The following is a 21,262-nucleotide window of genomic DNA, read 5'->3' on the forward strand; positions in this document are numbered from 1 at the left end:
GGGGGTAGTCGGATAGCTCCGGTCTTCGAGGGGCCATTGGTGTCGCACGTTTGCCCTCTATTCCTCTACAGTAAAATGCCAACGCAAGTCAGCGTCATTCACAAGTTACTTCAATTCCATAAGGACTTTCCTGGCCCGTTACAGGCCTCTTCTGTTCCATTCTACTCCCAACATTACTTAACCACCCACCTCATCTCATTAATGGCCGCATAGTGTCTTTACAGCCTCCCCTCAATCCCTCCTCCATTTGATAGGTTTGGGTTGGTGGCAATATTCCCAGGCAGGGGACTTTAATTCAATCTGAAAGGAGGTGGTTGTTTTTAAAGGATGCAGAGCGCTTTGGGGTCATTACAGTGTGGGCTTATTTTATTGGAACCCGCGGTATGTACACTGAGCTTCTGGGGAAGAGGAAGGCGAAAGCTGCATGGTTTAGGGAGGGGGGGGGGGGGGTGGGTTATGTACCCAGGGCGGTCCACTGTGTGTGTATTGAAGCGGGTGGGTTATGTACCCAGGGCGGTCCGCTGTGTGTGTATTGAAGCGGGTGGGTTATGTACCCAGGGCGGTCCGCTGTGTGTGTGTTGAAGCGGGTGGGTTATGTATGTATTGAAGCGGGTGGGTTATGTACCCAGGGCAGTCCGCTGTGTGGGTATTGAAGCGGGTGGGTTATGTACCCAGGGCGGTCCGCTGTGTGTGTATTGAAGCGGGTGGGTTATGTATGTATTGAAGCGGGTGGGTTATGTACCCAGGGCAGTCCGCTGTGTGTGTATTGAAGCGGGTGGGTTATGTACCCAGGGTGGTCCGCTGTGTGTGTATTGAAGCGGGTGGGTTATGTATGTATTGAAGCGGGTGGGTTATGTACCCAGGGCAGTCCGCTGTGTGGGTATTGAAGCGGGTTGGTTATGTACCCAGGGCGGTCCGCTGTGTGTGTGTATTGAAGCGGGTGGGTTATGTACCCAGGGAGGTCCGCTGTGTGGGTATTGAAGCGGGTGGGTTATGTACCCAGGGCGGTCCGCTGTGTGTGTATTGAAGCGGGTGGGTTATGTACCCAGGGAGGTCCGCTGTGTGGGTATTGAAGCGGGTGGGTTATGTACCCAGGGCGGTCCGCTGTGTGTGTTTAAAGGAAACCAGGGCTGTCAGTCTGTATTTGGCGTAAATGCATGGTGATGGGCGGAAACATAGCTTCCTTGCGGTTTTTGGGGTTAAGAGACCAGAGGCAAATCAGCCCACTCAGACACACGCACAAACACCCTCACATGAACACACACACACACTTTTTGAGGAGGTCCGCTTGACCTTCAGCCCTGTGCGACCTCCAGTGAATGAGTTAGTGGTTGTTAGTTAGTTAGCCAACATGAGTTTGATTGCGTGATGAACAGTGTGTGGTTGACGTGATCTAGGAGGCCCCTGTCCAGACTGACCATTAAAGAGGAACAGAACATGTTTTAATAGGTGTGTGACTGGGCAATTCCACAGTAATGGAATAATGCTTTGACTGTTTTTTTTATCACTTTAAAATATATGCTAAACAAAAAAAACTGATTTCAAAGTTGATGCGCAAGGACTACGTCTAACACTTTCCACAAAATGTACAAAAACAAATTCAGCAGATTAACTTTGCAGGTGTGAACTTTGGTAACGCCAATGCGAGCAGGTATTGCACTAACTTCCAGTCATTGCTCTAACGCTAGTTAGCATTGGCCGGCGAAACTACCCTGAACTTCCTTCATACTGGACACAGAGACCTGAACATGGTTTCCACTAGTTCATCTGGCTCTGGGGAAGGGAGTATCCCTTTTAAAAGATGTCTGCAGAAAGACTGGGGTGTCAGCTATGACATGGCACTGTGAGTTTTATAAAAAAATATATATTTTTGGTTATTCAAGTACAGTAAGTGAAGTGGCTTTACACCCGGTAACGGAATTGCGTCGTGGGTCCCTGGTCTGTACTACACAGAAATGCATAATTATGGATATGAATGTCATTCTCCTTGTGTTTCACAAGTTTGGACAGTGCAGCAGATCACAGAAGAGTATAGAGTGTAGAGTTCTGTGCAGAAGACTGTTACAGTAGACTATACTGTATTCGACTCTACTGTGCTATACTCTTTCTTTACTGTAATGTATTTCACTGTACTGTGCTATCCAAAATTGTGAAACACACGTCTGTGATGGGTTCCGATTTGGTTGGGTCTGTCTGTGGGCGTTTACATCAAGGTCAAGGTGGGCTGAATAAATGTCAACTGCCCATGGGTGTCCGGTGCTCAGTGGGTGAGGGTGTCGGTTACATTCAATGGAGAGACAATGGGGCTCATGGGTAGGTGTGCGTGAGCGAGTTTGATTGATCCCTCTTGGTTTTGACCAACAGACAAGGAAAACCATCATGAGCTGAACATAACAGTATACCACTGTAAGGGAGGACAGTAGCGGGTGACCGAAATATATTTTGTGACTTATGATTTCCCGTGGTAGCGAATTCAGTTTGGTAACAGAATTAAGAGTTTTAATCACTTAATAATTAACAAACAAAATTCATATCAGTAAAATGACGACAACGAATTGATAGGTCTACCTTTTACTTGTTACTTCGGTGAACTTTCGTTATCCTCTCTCCTCATGAGGGAGAGAAATTAGAAAATATCTTAAAGATATGTGGGTTTTTGGTCAGTATTTCTTAAACTTACAGAAGGTAAACAATTTCTCCAAAATAAAATATACAGTAAGTGTTGATATTAGTTGGCAGGTGTCTTTACGTCAACTTTTATTGTGTTTTGATGTATTTCTGATACCATTTTAAGACTTTTTCTGGTAGATGTTTTCTAAGACCCATTTTCCATCTATTTATCGTGAAATCAAAGCCTCTTTATTTATGATTAGGTCACTTTTTTTTTTACATGGAAAATGGTTGAAAATGTATCCATGCCCAAAATATAGACTCTTTCATTTCACACCCAAATTGATGTGCTCATGGGCCCTTTTTAGATGGAAATGCCCCGGTGTGGTAATGGACTTGTTGAAGGGTCAACAGCCTCCGTCTCTCGCTCTCTCTCTCTCTCTCTCTCACTCACTCACTCACTCACTCACTCACTCACTCACTCACTCACACACACACACACACACACACACACACACACACACACACACACACACACACACACACACACACACAGAGTTCATTTGATTGAGTGGCCGGCCTCGCACTCAAGCGCTACACACACACACCAAATGAGGTGTAGATGTGTTTGTGCACAAGTGAATTGCATTGTCACCTTGTGCTGTACATTGCCAGTGCCCCGCCACTCTACAACAAGTGCTAAAACCACAGCGGCCATTTTATCTCCTGGGACTGAAAGCAGCAGAGTAGTGCTGGTAGAGTGGGGTTCATTAAATATCTGCTGTGCAAGACTCTAGGCCATGGTATTTGTCATTGGATGGTAGGCCCTGCTAAAGTTCTCACTCTAGTCATATGGTTTATTACTCTGCCAACCTCCAAACAACCCCTTCTCTTTCTCTCTCTTTCTTTCTTGCTTTCCCCCCCTTCTCTCTCTCTCTGCCTGTCCTTTCTTCCCCAACCACCCCCGTTTCTGTCACTCTCTCCCTCGATTCCCCCTCCACTTCTCTCCACCTCCCTTCCCTGGCATGTTTTAAGTAGTATTTCCTCAGGTCTGTGTGTTGGTGCTGCTGCTTCTATTCAATGTGCTTTTCTAACTGCTCCCCTGTGTATTCAGGACAGTCTATTCAGGGGTCTGTCACCGTCTCTCACACTCTCTTCCCTTAGTCACCATTCCCTATTTTCATTGGCTAGCCATGGGGGAGCAATGACCTTTGCCACCCACTCTTATTGGTCGGTCCTCAGTTACGCTTGGGGTGTTTGGGTGTAGGGTGACCCGAGCTGCATTCAGAATGAGTGGCCTGGTATAATTTTTTGCCAATTTGTGATATGGGATTACGTTTTGGAATGCATTCAAAATGGTACCCTATCCCCTACATAATGCACTACTTTTGTCACACTTCAGTTCAGACCCACCCACATATTGTGCTTGAACATAATGTTCCATCTTATTTGTGTTAAGGATGCGCATCTCTCCCTTTCAAGACGATTTGATACGTATCTAGATACACGGGCTCCGATACAATACAGGAACGATACATTTCGGTTTGAAACAATTCGGTGCGATTCCATTTGATTAGAGGAACGAATCGACGCGTTTCGTTCTGATGCGATACGGTTCGACACGCAAACATTTGCTGAGTGTATATATTCATTTTCTTTTCTAAAATGTCAAATCTTGTGAGCTCAGCGTCTCTGAGCTGGATCTATCTAAGCTGACTTGTCTTTGTGTGCGTACAAATGATGTGTGTATGTGGGTACCTGAGCTGAGCCATAGCGGGGTGGTAGATGCCCAGTCTCCCTTATCAGATTGGGGGGGGTGCAGGTAATGCATGCTTTGTGATCTGAAATCACCATCACCCACTAATTAACTTGTCATTTTTGCAGATTAGAAGTGTTTGAGCTAGTAGTGTATCGGCATTTATATTTCAAAAAAAAAAATAGCATGACAAAGCAAATGAATATATAGCACAACTTTGGATTTCACCCAGTCTCAAAATTTAATTGTTTTGACCGCTTGGATTTTGACCGCTTGCATAAACTCCTGTAACCCAATTTTGCAAGCTCTGATATTGCTCATATTTTTTTATATAAGTAGGCAGTTGTCTGCCCTACATACACACTCATAGATAATTAGGATATCTTAATGCATATTGGAAATATAGACCTGGGAAACATATATTTAGAAAAGGAATACTTTCACCAAATTACCAAAAAAGGATTCTTTAAACTTTACATCACCAAATTATCCCATTAGGTAAACCATTTACAGTATTAAATTGCCTATTGTAGAATAAAGGTAACCTTTCACGTTGAACAGCTTCAGTGCTGTTCTTTGTTTACACCCATTTAGCATCGTTCACACCCGCTAATGCCTTACGTTGCTGACCAGACCGGACACGCCGCGTGCGCGAGCGTTGCAAAATAAATTTAGAAATCCATTTTATTCAATTATTGCACCCACACTGCTCGCGCGCGCCAACGAGCGTCTGCTTTGCCAATTGCAAAAATAAAAGTAATTCCTATTTCTGACGCAGATCGCGCTGCAATTCCTGCCTCTCCCATCTTCTCATTGGTTTATAGAAGCAGGCACCCACGTGCCATCTCCTCATTGGTTATACCCACATGGGTGATTGAAAGACAAACTGTTTTGCCGGTCGCCGTGGTAATACTATGAAAGTTTAGATGCCAATCACCATATAAGTTCAAAGATGAAAAAACCCTGGAAGGAGGAGAGATGACTAGAAACAATTCGGTTGACCGTTTTATGTGTGGATTAATTGTCATCCCTCTCAACTATACAATTGTTCAATTCCTGTCTGCTGCAGATTTTCATTCTCCCAAGTCGTCCTATAATAATGTGGAGTTATATTATTGTTATATCTCTGTGTACATTTAAGGGCCAGACGTGCTGCCCTGTTCTGAGCCAATTGTAATTTTCTTAAGTCCCTCTGTGGCACCTGACCACACGACTGGACAGTAGTCCAGGTGTGACAAAACTAGGGCCTGTAGGACCTGCCTTGTTGATAATGTTGTTAAGTTCCTTGCTCAGAACATGAGAACATATGAAAGCTGGTGGTTCCTTTTCACATGAGTCTTCAATATTTCCAGGTAAGAAGTTTTAGGTTGTAGTTATTATAGGAATTATAGGACTATTTCCCTCTATACCATTTGTATTTCATTAACCTTTGACTATTGGATGTTCTTATAGGCACTTTAGTATTTCCAGTGTAACAGTATAGCTTCCGTCCCTCTCCTCGCCCCTACCTGGGCTCGAACCAGGAACACATCGACAACAGCCACCCTTGAAGCATCGTTACCCATGCAGAGCAAGGGAAACAACTACTCCAAGTCTCAGGGCGAGTGATGTTTGAAACGCTATTAGCGCTCACCCCGCTAACTAGCTAGCCATTTCACATCGGTTATTTTATTTATTTTACCTTTATTTAACTAGGCAAGTCAGTTAAGAACAAATTTTTATTTTAAATGACGGCCTAGGAACAGTGGGTTAACTGCCTGATAAGGGGCAGAACGACAGACTTGTACCTTGTCAGCTCGGGGGTTTGAACTTGCAACCTTCCGGTTACTAGTCCAACGCTCTAACCACTAGCCTACCCTGCCTAATCTCGGGAGTTGATAGGATTGAAGTCATAAACAGCGCAATGCTTTAAGCATTGCGAAGAGCTGCTGGCAAAACGTACAAAAGTGCTTTTTGAATGAATGCTTACGAGCCTGCTGGTGCCTACCATCGCTCAGTTAGACTGCTCAAATCATAGACTTAATTATAACATAACATTATAACATAATAACACACAGAAATACGAGCCTTAGGTCATTTAATATGGTCGAATCTGGAAACTATCATATCAAACAAAACGTTTATCATTCAGTGAAATACGGAACCGTTCCAATGTTCCATATTTGATTTAACGGGTGGCGTCCATAAGTCTAAATATTCCTGTTACATTACACAACCTTCAATGTTATGTCATAATATGTCATTACGTAAAATTCTGGCAAATTAGTTCGCAACGAGCCAGGTGGCCCAAACTGTTGCATATACCCTGATTCTGCGTGCAATGAACGCAAGAGAAGTGACACATTTTCACCTAGTTAATATTGCCTGCTAACCTGGATTTATTTTAGCTAAATATGCAGGTTTAAAAATACATACTTCTGTGTATTGGTTTTAAGAAACGCATTGATATTTATGGTTAGGTACAGTCGTGCAACGATTGTGCGTTTTTCGCAAATGCGCTTTTGTTAAATCATCCACTGTTTGGCGAAGTTCGCTGTCTTTGTTAGGAAGAAATAGTCTTCACACAGTTTTCAGTGAGCCAGGCGGCCCAAACTGCTGCATATACCCTGACTCTTTTGCAAGAGAAGTGACACCATTCTTCCTAGTTAAAGAAATTAATGTTAGCAGGCAATATTAACTAAATATGCAGGATTAAAAATATATACTTGTGTATTGATTTTAAGAAAGGCATTGATGTTTATGGTTAGGTACATGTTGGAGCAACGACAGTCCTTTTTCGCGAATGCCACCGCATCGATTATATGCAACGCAGGACACGCTAGATAAACTAGTAATATCATCAACCATATGTAGTTAACTAGTGATTATGATTGTTTTTTTATAAGCTAAGTTTAATGCTAGCTAGCAACTTACCTTGGCTTTTTACTGCCTTCGCGTAACAGGCAGGCTCCTCGTGGAGTGCAATGTAATCAGGTGGTTAGAGCGTTGGACTAGTTAACTGTAAGGTTGCAAGATTGAATCCCCGAGCTGAGAAGGTAAAAATCTTGTCGTTCTGCCCCTGAACAAGGCAGTTAACCCACCGTTCCTAGTCATTGAAAATAAGAATGTGTTCTTAACTGACTTGCCTAGTTAAATAAAGGTGTAAAAAAAAATATATATATATATATATATATATATACATATATATATACATACACAGTGGGGCAAAAAAGTATTTAGTCAGCCACCAATTGTGCAAGTTCTCCCACTTAAAAAGATGAGGCCTGTAATTTTCATCATAGGTACACTATGACAGACAAAATGAGAAAAAAAAATCCAGAAAATCACATTGTAGGATTTTTAATGAATTTGTTTGCAAATTGCTTGTTTGTAGGTATATAATAAATCGGCCAAATCAGTGTCCAAAAATACTGATTTCCGATTGTTATGAAAACTTGAAATCGGCCCTAATTAATCGGCCATACCGATTAATCGGTCGACCTCTAGACCAGACCCCAACTTTGAAATGTAAAGAATAGATACCATTTGAGTGTGTAGCACATCAATCACAGGAGGTTGGTGGCAACTTAATTGGGGAAGACGGGCTCGTGGTAATGAGTGGAACAAATATATCAAACACGTGGTTTCCATGTGTTGGATGCCATTCCAGCCATTATTATGAGTGACGTTGGTAGAGTTTAAATACCTGCTCGGTTTAAATATCACAGTGTAATTGTCTTTAGGTCAGCTTTTTTTTTTAGTTATGACATTTGTGTTTCTTTACGTAATATGTAATTGTACTGTATGTGTGTCTATAGTTTTGTTCAATGGTGTGTTAGTGTACGTAAGTTGTTTTGTCTGGAACATTGTCCCCCCCCCTGCTGCTGTCAGACAAGTTCTCTTGAAAATAAATGTTATCTCAATGAGAAAAACCTGTATAAATAAAGGTTGAATAAAATAAAAAATGTAATAAATAGAGCCCTCCTCTTCTCAGCCACCTCCAATGACGTCGGTGCCATACCATAGCCTTATTTATGCATTGACATTTTGGGATTCCCCTTTTGGCACAAGCCTTCATATAGCCTAAATGAGCACATTCTATTCAATTCACCCATTAGCCACATGAGTATTCGGTTTGCGATTGGTTTTGACGGAGAGAGCACTCATACCTGCTGGGTTGTTCTTGTTAGCCTAGCGCTGTTGGCATCTGGGGCCTGTAAATGCCATTGTAGTGGGACCGAATTAGCCACTCGCACGTTCCCTGCCTGCCTGGCCTGCTGCTCGGCTGGTTATATAAGAGTGGCTTGGTTTGTCCCTAGCGGTGGAGGCTCAACACCAGCTAACGGCTAATGTAAATGTAATGTCACTGACTGTTCCTCTGCTGTCACGTCACCCTGAGGCAAGGCACACACATTTCAGTAGGATAGACTCTAAGCAAACATGCTGTGACAGAGAGAGAGAGAGAGCGAGCGGAGGGGGGACTTAGAGGCATAGAGAGAGACTGAGAAATGAAGAATGTTGTGAAGAATGGATGGGGTGACATGGATGGAAATGGAGAGCTGGAGACGGAGCGAGTGAGGAGGGATGGAGAGTGTAGCTAAAAAACGTCTATTCCAAAATGGCAATACCATTTAGAATGGCTCCATTGTGGTGCAGCTGTATACTGTAGTAGAATATGACACACAGATAGAAAGGGGGTAGACTGGCCAGCCACTTTGAAGCTTCAAACAGCGTTCGAAACGTCAATCTTTTCTCAAAGGCTATCTGCAGGTGCAGTTGGTATGCTCTGCTATAGGTTTAAGTGCTGTTGTAGATCCAAGGAGGATGTGCTCAGACATGATGTATTAGTTGTTAGTTGAAAGACTTGATCCAATCCGACGCTACTGTTGCTGACACATTCCTATTGAGCAACACTTAAAAACATGAACAGATTCTACTTGTCTACCCATGTGTGAAAATCTCTGTTAAATCAGCCTTATATTCTCCACTGTTTCCATTTACAGACCCCTGAGTCACTCCTTAAACAAATCTCCCTTTCCTGTTCTCTCGCTCTCTCTCTCTCGCTCTTTCTCTCTCCTGGTCTCTTTTCTCTCTCTCTCTGTCAGGCATGTGCTGGTAAATGTTCATGTGTTTATTGATCCCTCCAGCAAAGTGAAATCCCTCTTGCTCACTCTCGCGCTCTCTCGACTCAAAAGGCAGATCTGTTTCTATGTTACAGTAAGCTACCCAACATACTGGAAATGAGAAGAGATCATCATTTGATTCATGCTGTATGTGTGTGTCCGTGTCTCTCTCTTATCTAGATCATTATATTATTCCCATACTGTTTTTCTAGTTGGCAAATTAGTGGATGACCTGTCTCTCTCTTGTTAGTAGAGCACAGACTGTGATGTGCACATGCACCCCCCTCCATTCACCTTCCCTCTCATTGCCCAACTAATCATCGGTCTTGCTGTACATTTGAATCCATCTCCTATGATCCTTCGGGAAGCCCAGGTCTTTTCATATGGATATTTGTCTCCCACAAGGCATTGCAGCACAGTGAAGGGTACGCTCCACCCCACCCCACCCGAGAAGAAAAGGAATAGAGAGACGATCAGGATGAGTCACTCTTCTCTTTCGTTCTCTTTATCTCTCCACCCTCTCCCTTCCATGAGGGAGGGATGGCCTCACCATATTGAACATATGGTAAATGGATCTCTAGTATTGTTCGTGTTACATGGGATAAAAAGGAAAAGACTGGTATGAGAAGTGCATGTATGGTTGAAAGACCTTTTCATTGAAGCAGGTACACTTCTTTGGTGGTACTTTTTGACAGTTCAGAGGAGTAGGTTTAGGTGTTTTTTGTTGTTGTTGACGCGTCATGTCTTATGGTTGTTGATGTGAGGTGGGGTTCAGGGGCGGCAGGGTAGCCTAGTGGTTAGAGCGTTGGACTAGTAACCGGACGGTTGCAAGTTCAAACCCTTGAGCTGACGAGGTACAAATCTGTTGTTCTGCTCCTGAACAGGCAGTTCCTAGGCCGTCATTGAAAATAAGAATTTGTTCTTAACTGACTTGCCTTGTTAAATAAAGGATATATATATATATAAAAATAAATAAATCGTAGTGCCTGGGTGGGTGTGACAGAAGGGAGAGAGAGCTGGGGGACCCCCAGGACCCATACTGCCCCACACACACACTCTGGCCAGTATTCCAGTAAAGCCTCCAATATCCCAGATATTGGATCTCTAGAGAACATAAATGTAGATAGCCTATCACGGCTTTATCCTCAGTCATAATATATTCAGTTTTTCTGATAAGCTGATTCACTTTTTTTATATATATTTTTTTAACCTTTATTTAACTAGGCAAGTCAGTTAAGAACAAATTCTTATTTTCAATGACGGCCTATTTTCAATGACGGCCTGTCGTTCTGCCCCTGTTCAGGGGCAGAACGACAGATTTGTACCTTGTCAGCTCGGGGGTTTGAACTTGCAACCTTCCGGTTACTAGTCCAACGCTCTAACCACTAGGCTACCCGATTTGTGTATATATATATATATATATAACACACCTTTATTTAACTAGGCAAGTCAGTTAAGAACAAATTCTTATTTTCAATGACTTAAATTAGGTGTTTTAGTGAATGAGAACAGTATTGCCAGTCGTGTGTGTGTGTGTGTGTGCATGTGAATATCAAAGGCAGGATCTTTAGATGGGCAGCTTTGAGGCAGAACTCTTGCATTCAGACATGATTTTTTGTTAATGACCCAAAAGCGTTCTTTTCCCCTGGTTCTTGCAAAGAACAAGCTAGTGTGTGTGTGAGAAGAGAGGCAAGGGAGAAGGCCCCGTGGAAGTCTTTAAATACCACAAAGAGCTCGCTGTGTCTGATTTAAACGGTCCTACACACACCCATACACAGTCGACAAAAGCCTCTCTCATGGCTGACCTTTCGACCTTGGCCCCTGCCGCATATGATTCCAAACGGCCATTATTCCGGAGTCCTTGATGGCAGAATTTCCCAATCCCAGTGTTGTCCTTCTGTCTGCCTGCTAAAAAAAAAAATATATATATATATTCCCCTGGCCCCACCATCACACAAACCCACCCTAGTAGCCATGTAACTAGTCTACTAATTCCCCTCAGCTTAACTCATCCTATCTCGCAACAGGCGAGCATTAGCAGCAATAGCGTCAGTTTGTTTAGCCAGGGGTTGGAGGTGTATGGGGCCGTGGTCGGACCATGGTGGGCGATGTTGATCTGGAGCCCCTGTGGCTGAAATGAGGAACTTGTGGAGCTGTCGACGTATTGACCAAGCTGTCATTGCACGGGTGAGGTAGCACATAGAAATGTAACATGTAGAGGTGATGACGCGATTCTTTATTGCTACGTAACAGAGACGTCTCTGTTCTACATAATGCATTTCTATCGGCCTCTTGGAGTTTTATCTGGGAGAGCAGCAGAGCACCAGACAATAGCTGAGTGTCAATATTAGTAAGGGCCTTCCTTGCCTTTCAAAGTTTAATCATTTTTCTTTGAGTTGTAGAGGAAAAGATAACATGTACATTTATTAAATCCTTCTAGATTTAGGTAGCCTTTCCCCTCTGCACACACATATATATATATATATATATATATATATATATATATATATATATATATATATATATATATATATATATATATATATATATATATATATATATATATATATATATAATATATATACACACGTTTTTTTTACCCTGTAGCTGTTAGAGATATTGATTTATGCATTATGGCCAGATTGACACTGCCTCTAATGTAAAATTCAGATTGTCATGAATACACAATTAATGGGGCTTTGAATAAAATATGATCCTTTTTCTCCAGACGAGCTTTGAGTGCTCTCTTTTTCTCTCTTTCACTCTCACTTTATTTTATCACACCCGCTTCCTTCCGCTGCCACTCTCTTGCTCTCGCTGCCACTCTGTCTTACTCTCTCCCCTATCCCTCTCTCTCCCTTCCCCCTCTCTCGCCCTCTCTCCCTCCCTTCCCCTCTCTCTCTCTCTCCCTCCCTCCCTTCCCCTCTCTCCCCTCTTCTCCTCTCTCTCTCACCCCTCTCTCTCTCTCTCCTCCTCCTGACTGTGCTGTTTCTCTGGCTGCGTTCCCTGAACCCTCTCACCCAGCTATGCATGCCTGTAAAGGTCGATGCTAATAATACTGACTGGGGCCTTAGTATACACACAGCACTGGCAGTAAATATACTCTGATGTTACTGCAGTCTTACTGGTGAATAAAACACTATGAATATTGAAATACTCTGTTAGTAGTAGGGCTACATGGATACACTCTGAAATAGACTGCCTATACTGTTATAACTTTCAGTACAGTACTGTGCCACATACATACATGCATGCATACATACATACATACATACATACATACATACTAGAGGTCGACCGATTTAATTAGGGCCGATTTCAAGTTTTCATAACAATCGGTAATCGGCATTTTTGGACACCGATCATGGCCGGTTACATTGCGCTCCATGAGGAGACTGCATGGCAGGCTGACTACCTGTGCAGCAAGGAGCCAAGGTAAGGTGCTAGCTAGCATGAAACACATCTTATAAAAAACAATCAATCTTAACATAATCACTAGTTAACTACTCATGGTTGATGATATTACTAGTTTAACTAGCTTGTCCTGCGTTGCATATAAACAATGCGGTGCCTGTTACTTTATCATCGAATCACAGCCTACTTCCCAAACGGGTGATTTAACAAGCGCATTCATGAAAAAAGCACTGTTGTTGCACCAATTTGTACCTAACCATAAACATCCACACCTTTAAAATCAATACACTAGTATATATTTTTAAACCTGCATATTTAGTTAATATTGCCTGCTAACTTTCTTTTAACTAGGGACATTTTGTCACTTCTCTTGCGTTCTGTGCAAAAGAGTCAGGGTATATGCAGCAGTTTGGGCCGCCTGGCTCGTTGAGAACTGTGTGACGACTATTTCTTCCTAACATAGACAGCCAACTTCACCAAACGGGGGATGTTTTAACAAAAGAGCATTTGCGAAAAAAGCACATTCGTCTAAGGTGTATGTAAACTTCTACATACATACATACATACATACATACATACATACATACATACATACATACATCATGGGGAGTGTTAAACACTGGCTCTGCTAGGAAATACCACAGGCATGCAGGAATATCCTCCCGCAGTCAAAACAGCTGATCTTGGACATAATAAAACACACCTTATCCTTAAGCACATCAGGGAGCAAAACTATTGTCCCCCTGTACAACTTTCCATCAACAAATCTCCCCCGGCTGTCAATTCCACACTAATAATATTTTTTCCTAAGCATATTGTTTCCCAGTGTACAATGTACTTACAGTATCGGGGAGGTATTTAAGTATCCATTCTAAATGACACTACAGCCATAACAGCACATTTGTTTTCAGCATTTGTCAAAGGACCTCCAGTAGAGGAGCCTCTTCCTGCCCACCCCCGACCTCTTCCTGCTCACCAGGAAATAGATAGCTTTTCCATTTCCTACAGGACTTATTCGATTCTTATTCCTGATTCACACTATAGGGCCGACCCTATGGTGTAGTGTGACGCGGTCTTGTTTTGTGCACTGTCCTCTTCCAAATGTTCCAACCTGCACGTATACAAAGATGTCAACCTTGCCCTGTTCCTTAAAAAGTATACTTATTAACCACAGAAAGCATTTATTAAGCACTTATAAATCATTAATTAACCGTAGAAAGGGTCTGCCTCTGGTTATCTGCAGGTCATCTGCAGGTCATGTGACACTTACTAGCCTGTGCTGGTCTGGCCACCCTGAGGTAGCCATGTCCTCTCCAGTGTAAATATTATTGGATGGATACACCCCCCCCTTCCCCTCCGGAAATAAACGCTGGTTACAGATGCCATCTCTCTCACAGGGAGCCACGGGCTGTTTTTATTTGTTGAGGTAAACAGAATTTTCCGCTTGTTAGTTACTTAACGTGCCCTAGAGTTGTCCTCTAAGAGCTCTGTATTCAGGAGTGTACTGGCATCAAAACACGGAGTATCGTAGAGTAGAATGCCCATGTATTTACCTGCCAACAACTGGCCACATCTATCCTCTTTTATACAATCCAGATGAGTAGTCAGAGTAGGGCTGGACGGGATACCATATTTTACGAAATACCTGTATTGATGCACGGACCGCTTTGTTTTTTACTTCACTTTTTTTATATACGGGTTTTTGAATGTTTTGGTGTGTTATTGAATGTGATACGCCGCGTGTAAAGTCCAACTCTCTCCGTTCTCTCTCTCTCTCCATGCCGCTTTCCACACAGACCAAGCCCCGCCCCCTGTCACTCAAGGAGCGCATTTGTAGTTCCTCCACCACGAGACGCTTGCGTTCAGTCTCTGCGTTGTTAATGCAGCACATGCGGTAATGTTGACGACAACGATGGCGTTTTCACTTAGCTTCTTAATAGAAGTCCACTAGCGTTTTTATAATTACACCATTAGTTTGTTTCTTACATCTGGAAACCACTAGTTTGTCTTAGTAGGTTGGGTCTAAATATTGTTAGACGCTAATTCTAGTCGCTAATGCTAATCGCCAGCTAGCTATTAATTGTACTGAGTCAGAGCGAACGTAACTAATCAAATTTAATTATAAAGCCCTTCTTACATCAGCTGATATCTCAAAGTGCTGTACAGAAACTCAGCCTAAAACCCCAAACAGCAAGCAATGCAGGTGTAGAAGCACGGTGGCTAGGAAAAACTCCCTAGAAAGGCCAAAACCTAGGAAGAAACCTAGAGGAACCAGGCTATAAGGGGTTGCCAGTCCTCTTCTGGCTGTGCCGGATGGAGATTATAACAGAACATGGCCAAGATGTTCAAATGTTCATAAATGACCAGCATGGTCAAATAATAATAATCACAGTGCCATATAGCCTGATAATACCAGTGATGGTGTAGACCTACATCTGCATAATTTTTTGTTTAACAGTATCTTCTAAATCAAAGGAATACGCGAAGCAAGAATATGTTAGCTACATGAAGTAGTTAAGAGAAAACATTCAATGTATATAAAGATTATAGGGTGCCCTAGGAACAATTGTCAACACTTTGGTTTCTACTCTGTCACAATAACTCCTCCCTGGCATTTTCATTTGTAATGTCAAAACACTGCATTTAAAGTACCCAATATTATATTCTAACTATAGAATTAGAATAATCATTCGATTTCCATGATTCCAACAGTTCACCCAAGCGTTATGCTCTAAATCACAAGTCAAAGTCAAATTGCAAGGTTTGGTTCAAAATAAGGCCTAGATTGTTTCGTGCAGCCCTGCGTGGGAATTCTCAATGAGCGCAGGGAAATGCAGACGTTTCTGAAAATGCTGAAAATTTTGAAATATTTTGTCCATATCGCCCAGCCCTAAGTCAGTCTCCTAATAACCCTATGTTGAGACAGTATAAACGTCTGTCTGTCTGTGTGTGTGTGTGAGGTGGGGGTCTATGTATGGTAGATCCCCTGTAATTAGGGATGATATTTGTGAAAGCCCAGTGGAGAAGACCAGATGTCTGTGACCTCACTGCACCCTCCACATCCATACTGACTTACACATTAGGGAAAAGATCAGATGGGTATCAGATATGCAAAAGATCTGAATCGGGATGCCTTTGTAAATGCAGCCACACACACACACACACACTTCAATGTCCCACACCCAACTCTCTCTCGCTTGCTCTCCCCTCTTTCCTTCTTATTCCTCTCTCATCCATACTCTCTCGCTCTCTCCCTTTCTGTGGTATGTTCACAGTTAACGGTCAGAGTAATGGGAGCTACCTTTGAATGTTTGGGGATCGCCATCAATCTCTACCCTGCTCCTACCCTCTGTGTGTGTGCTCGTGCGCGCATGTGTAGCAAGGCTATGCAGTAGTTTATTTATGTGTGTTCAAAGTATTCCTATTTAATGCACGTGTGCGTTCTGTGAATTTCATCTCCTTCTTTGGCGAAGCATCGGCCACAAGAGCACAGTAGCTAGCCACCCCCCAGGAACACATTCTGTGTCTGTTCTCTCACTTCTCTTTGTGTGTGTCTCTCTCTCTCTCTCTCTCTGTTTCTCACTCCCCTTCTGCTTGATTTCAAGACCAACTGTCATAAATTATTCCTTTTACCCTGTGCACACAGAACTCAATGTCCTGAACATTGAACACTGTGAATGTAGCACTGTAACACTGTAGAGGTAGCTTCATGTTCAGCCCTAGCCTAGGGGAGATCCCCCTTTCCTCTGAACAATGAAGGAATGTAGGGTTTCAGCTTCTCTCCAGGAATGTACAGTAGTGATTCGTCCTTAAAACTGTCCGTGTTTTACTATTTAGTTCCTTAACCAAGGGGTTTGGTTTGAAGTGGTTTATGACCTGTGAATCCTTTGGTCACTGGCTCGTGAGCTCAACGATCGTGTGGTCAATTATTACATGGTCAATGGTGTCCACAGTTGCCCGAAGGCCTAGATGATAATAATGGCTACAGTAGCTTAGCGTAGCTGCATTGGCTAACTGACACTTACTCATAGCAGTGCCTCAAATTCACCCACCGGTGCTCTTATGCCCAATAAAGACTCTTGCCTGATACCAAATTATGCCGGTGCATTAAAAAGTACTTAGGTGCCTGGGAATCTATCCCCAGTTATTGTCTTCCCATTGTCTTATCTACAGTGGGGCAAAAAAGTATTTAGTCAGCCACCAATTGTGCAAGTTCTCCCACTTAAAAAGATGAGAGGCCTGTAATTTTCATCATAGGTGCACTTCAACTATGATAGACAAAATGAGAAAAAAAATCCAGAAAATCACATTGTAGGACTTTTTTATGAATTTATTTGCAAATGATGGTGGAAAATAAGTATTTGGTCAATAACAAAAGCTTATCTCAATACTTTGTTATATACCCTTTGTTGGCAATGACAGAGGTCAAACGTTTTCTGTAAGTCATCACAAGGTTTTCACACATTGTTGCTGGTATTTTGTCCCATTCCTCCATGCAGATCTCCTCTAGAGCAGTGATGTTTTGGGGCTGTTGCTGGGCAACACAGACTTTCAACTCCCTCCAAAGATTTTCTATGGGGTTGAGATCTGGAGACTGGCTAGGCCACTCCAGGACCTTGAAATGCTTCTTATGAAGCCACTCCTTCGTTTCCCGGGCGGTGTGTTTGGGATCATTGTCATGCTGAAAGACCCAGCCACGTTTCATCTTCAATGCCCTTGCTGATGGAAGGAGGTTTTCACTCAAAATCTCACGATACATGGCCCCATTCATTCTTTCCTTTACACGGATCAGTCGTCCTGGTCCCTTTGCAGAAAAACAGCCTCAAAGCATGATGTTTCCACCCCCATGCTTCACAGTAGGTATGGTGTTCTTTGGATGCATCTCAGCATTCTTTGTCCTCCAAACACGACCGTATGACATTCTCCCAATCTTCTTCTGGATCATCCAAATGCTCTCTAGCAAACTTCAGACGGGCCTGGACATGTACTGGCTTAAGCAGGGGGACACGTCTGGCACTGCAGGATTTGAGTCCCTGGCGGTGTAGTGTGTTACTGATGGTAGGCTTTGTTACTTTGGTCCCAGCTCTCTGCAGGTCATTCACTATGTCCCCCCGTGTGGTTCTGGGATTTTTGCTCACCGTTCTTGTGATCATTTTGACGCCACGGGGTGAGATCTTGCGTGGAGCCCCAGATCGAGGGAGATTATCAGTGGTCTTGTATGTCTTCCATATCCTAATAATTGCTCCCACAGTTGATTTCTTCAAACCAAGCTGCTTACCTATTGCAGATTCAGTCTTCCCAGCCTGGTGCAGGTCTACAATTGTGTTTCTGGTGTCCTTTGACAGCTCTTTGGTCTTGGCCATAGTGGAGTTTGGAGTGTGACTGTTTGAGGTTGTGGACAGGTGTCTTTTATACTGATAACAAGTTCAAACAGGTGCCATTAATACAGGTAACGAGTGGAGGACAGAGGAGCCTCTTAAAGAAGAAGTTACAGGTCTGTGAGAGCTAGAAATCTTGCTTGTTTGTAGGTGACCAAATACTTACCACCATAATTTGCAAATAAATTCATTAAAAATCCTACAATATGATTGTCTGGATTTTTTACCTCATTTTGTCTGTCATAGTTGAAGTGTACCTATGATGAAAATTACAGGCCTCTCTCATCTTTTTAAGTGGGAGAACTTGCACAATTGGTGGCTGACTAAATACTTTTTTGCCCCACTGTATCTGCCCGTCTGTGTTACAACATCCCAGAATATTACTAACAGATTAAACACACCATTTCCCCTGCCTCTCGACTCCCAATGTAATCTAACAGACATCATGGCTCCTGTAGCAGTGAGTGGTTGGACAGGAGAGTGGAGCTTAGGAATTGGCCCACGCCAGAGAGGGCACAGTGGGCACAGCATGACCGTCTGGACTTGCCTTTCCCACGACCCGCGGTGCTGGGCTGAGCTAAGGCTGGCCAGAGTGCAAGTGAAGGGGCTGAGCTGAGACTGGGTCCCATCAATAACATGTATATGGGTCTAGGACAGGGGTGGACAGTTCTTAACTTGAAGAGACCCTGCGTGTGCAGGCAATTAGTAACACTTAGGACCACAGACATGCTAATCAATCCACTCGTATAGTAATCGTCAAACGTGTACCTAGCTAATACCCTTCGGCTTTTTAAGAATCGATTGGTTGTACAAATCAAATGGTCATAGACAGAGGAATCACAGAATTCCATCTGTCTGTCTCTCTCTCTCTCTCTCTCTCTCTCTCTCTTTATTTATTTATTTATTTATATCTCTCCGTAGGCGCGGCGGAAGGAGGTGTTCCTGCAGGAGCGTTACGGCCACTTCAGTCTGACCGACCCCTTCCTGGCCCTGCAGAGGGACTTTGACTGTGTCCCCGGGGGGGACAAGGAGCGCCGGCCTGTGGGCTCCAGCCCCATCGCAGTCCTGGAGGCTGTCATGGCCCACTGCAGGAAGATGCAGGAGAGGATGTCAGCTGAGCTGGAAGCTGCCGAGAGCAGGCAAAAGAGGGTAGGTTATGGGAGGCTATTTGTAGACAATACTATAATATGATAACTGTGTGTGTGTGTGTGAGATGCATTTGAAGTTGCTTTGCCATATTTGGTTAATGTCAAGTGTGTGAATGTGCGTGCGCGCGTCGGAGAGCAAGTGTATGTATCTGCTGTACATCTTACTGTCCCTGGACTATGTAGGACTACCTGTCTGATTTAAGTCCACCGTGGCCAGATGTGTTCCGTCTCCGTCCTGTTTCCCCTCTCTCTGTGTGCTATCCCAGCAGAGGTAGTGGGTGAGGGATGGAGTGGGTGAGCGTAAGGGTGTGTTTATGGGAGGTTTGCAGGGCGAGTGTGAGGGGAATGGTGTGCGTGGCAGTGTATAATTGTCTGAGGTTAGATAGAATGTTGGTGTGTGGAATGGGGCTTGCCTGGGAGGAAGGCTGGGGGGTGTATGTGAGAGAACTGCTCTCCTTGTCCTGTTCCTGAACCCTTCCACCAGTCACAGAGCCAGCGGAGACCCGAGATTCTCTCCAACCGGGCTTGTGTGGCTGGGGAGACACCTCTGTTAGCCAGCACTGTGCTGTGTGCTCCAGATAAGCAGTGAGACACAGCCAGCCAGCCAGCCAGGGGATGATGCGGAGAGAATGGAAGAAGGGGGGGAAGGTAGAGTAAGAGAGAGGTGATTGAGGAGTATTTAGAGGATCCACTTCCGTACTAGCTAATTCTATTGCAAAACGTTTTGCTACGGTGTGCCCTACTCGACATGACCCTGCTGTTTGCGTTTAGCCACTGAGACGCAATGAAACCTGCAGCCGCTCCATTTTGACTCAATGTCACTACAGCAGCACAGCATGGAGTCCAAAAAACTAGAAGCTCTTGGCTCATTTTCCCAATACCCCCTCCCTCCCACTCCTGGAATAAACCACCTCCCCCAACCTTCTGCCTTTGTCACGGTGACAGGCCACACGATTGTCTGGATGAAGCTAGCCATTTCATCTGCCACAAACCAGAACATGACAACGACGAGAACGCCAAACAAATCGTTTGCTCTGGTCTGTGAATAATAACATACTGGAACATAAACAAATACATGAGAAACAACTTTATTTATTTTTTTATCCTATCCCGTGTTCACACCGACCCCCATACAAAGTCACGTTTTTCTGAGTCAGCCTCCTGAAATATGAATGGGTTTTAAAAGCCAGCTGAAAGGCCTGGTGCCATTCATCCGTGTGTAACACTCCGCTCACCTGCCTGGCAGAGTGCAAGGCGTGTGTGTGTGTGTGTGTGTGTGTGTGTGTGTGTGTGTGTGTGTGTGTGTGTGTGTGTGTGTGTGTGTGTGTGTGTGTGTACTGGCATAATGCATTATGAATGAGTCATTAGGAACAGGGCAGGGTCCTTACTGACTTTGTGATGCCAGTGAGGTGTACACGCCGAGTGGACAATACAAGTAAATCAAATGGTCCTTTAGGGAGAATATAGACTCCACTCGAACAAGACCCGCATCCTAAATGGGAGAAATTAGTGTTTCCTCATGGCAACAGATCTCACCGTAGTACAAACGGCACAGTTGGAAGTGCTTCATTTCAATCGGATGTCATTCTGTTGCTATTCAAGCTTCATGCCGTAGGAGCTACTCGGCCTCATAGGAGTGACGTAACAGGGACTCAGTCGATCAGTCCGAGATGTGTGTTCGTTCCTGTGAGGATTTACAAGGGGTCGTGTTTGGGGGTGGGTAGCAGGCAGGCGTAGTGGATATCAGCCTCATTGTTTGGGCTCGTTAGAGCAGCGGGGCAGGCAATCGCCCGGAAAGCCCAGTTAAGCCTGTACCCTCGCTGCCAACGCACAGCTAACAATAGCAGCCTCGCT

General features: G+C 43.8%; 1 protein-coding gene across 4 annotated transcripts in view; it reads left to right on the forward strand.

The window, feature by feature from the left end:
* LOC110524328 (cortactin-binding protein 2) overlaps positions 1 to 21,262 on the forward strand; it is a 72,264-nt gene that overhangs the window by 24,923 nt on the left and 26,079 nt on the right. For all 4 annotated transcript variants that reach the window (XR_016495567.1, XM_036979261.2, XM_090233411.1 and 1 more), the window contains exon 3: positions 19,182 to 19,409. Coding sequence is in view for 1 of the 4 variants with exons in the window: in XM_036979261.2 (XP_036835156.2) it covers positions 19,182 to 19,409 (228 nt within the window). In the remaining 3 variants the exon portion in view is untranslated. The remainder of the gene's footprint in view (positions 1 to 19,181; positions 19,410 to 21,262) is intronic.

This window comes from Oncorhynchus mykiss, chromosome 1 (assembly GCF_057628025.1).
Source record: "Oncorhynchus mykiss isolate SJ-2025 chromosome 1, ASM5762802v1, whole genome shotgun sequence".
Lineage (NCBI taxonomy): Eukaryota > Metazoa > Chordata > Actinopteri > Salmoniformes > Salmonidae > Oncorhynchus > Oncorhynchus mykiss.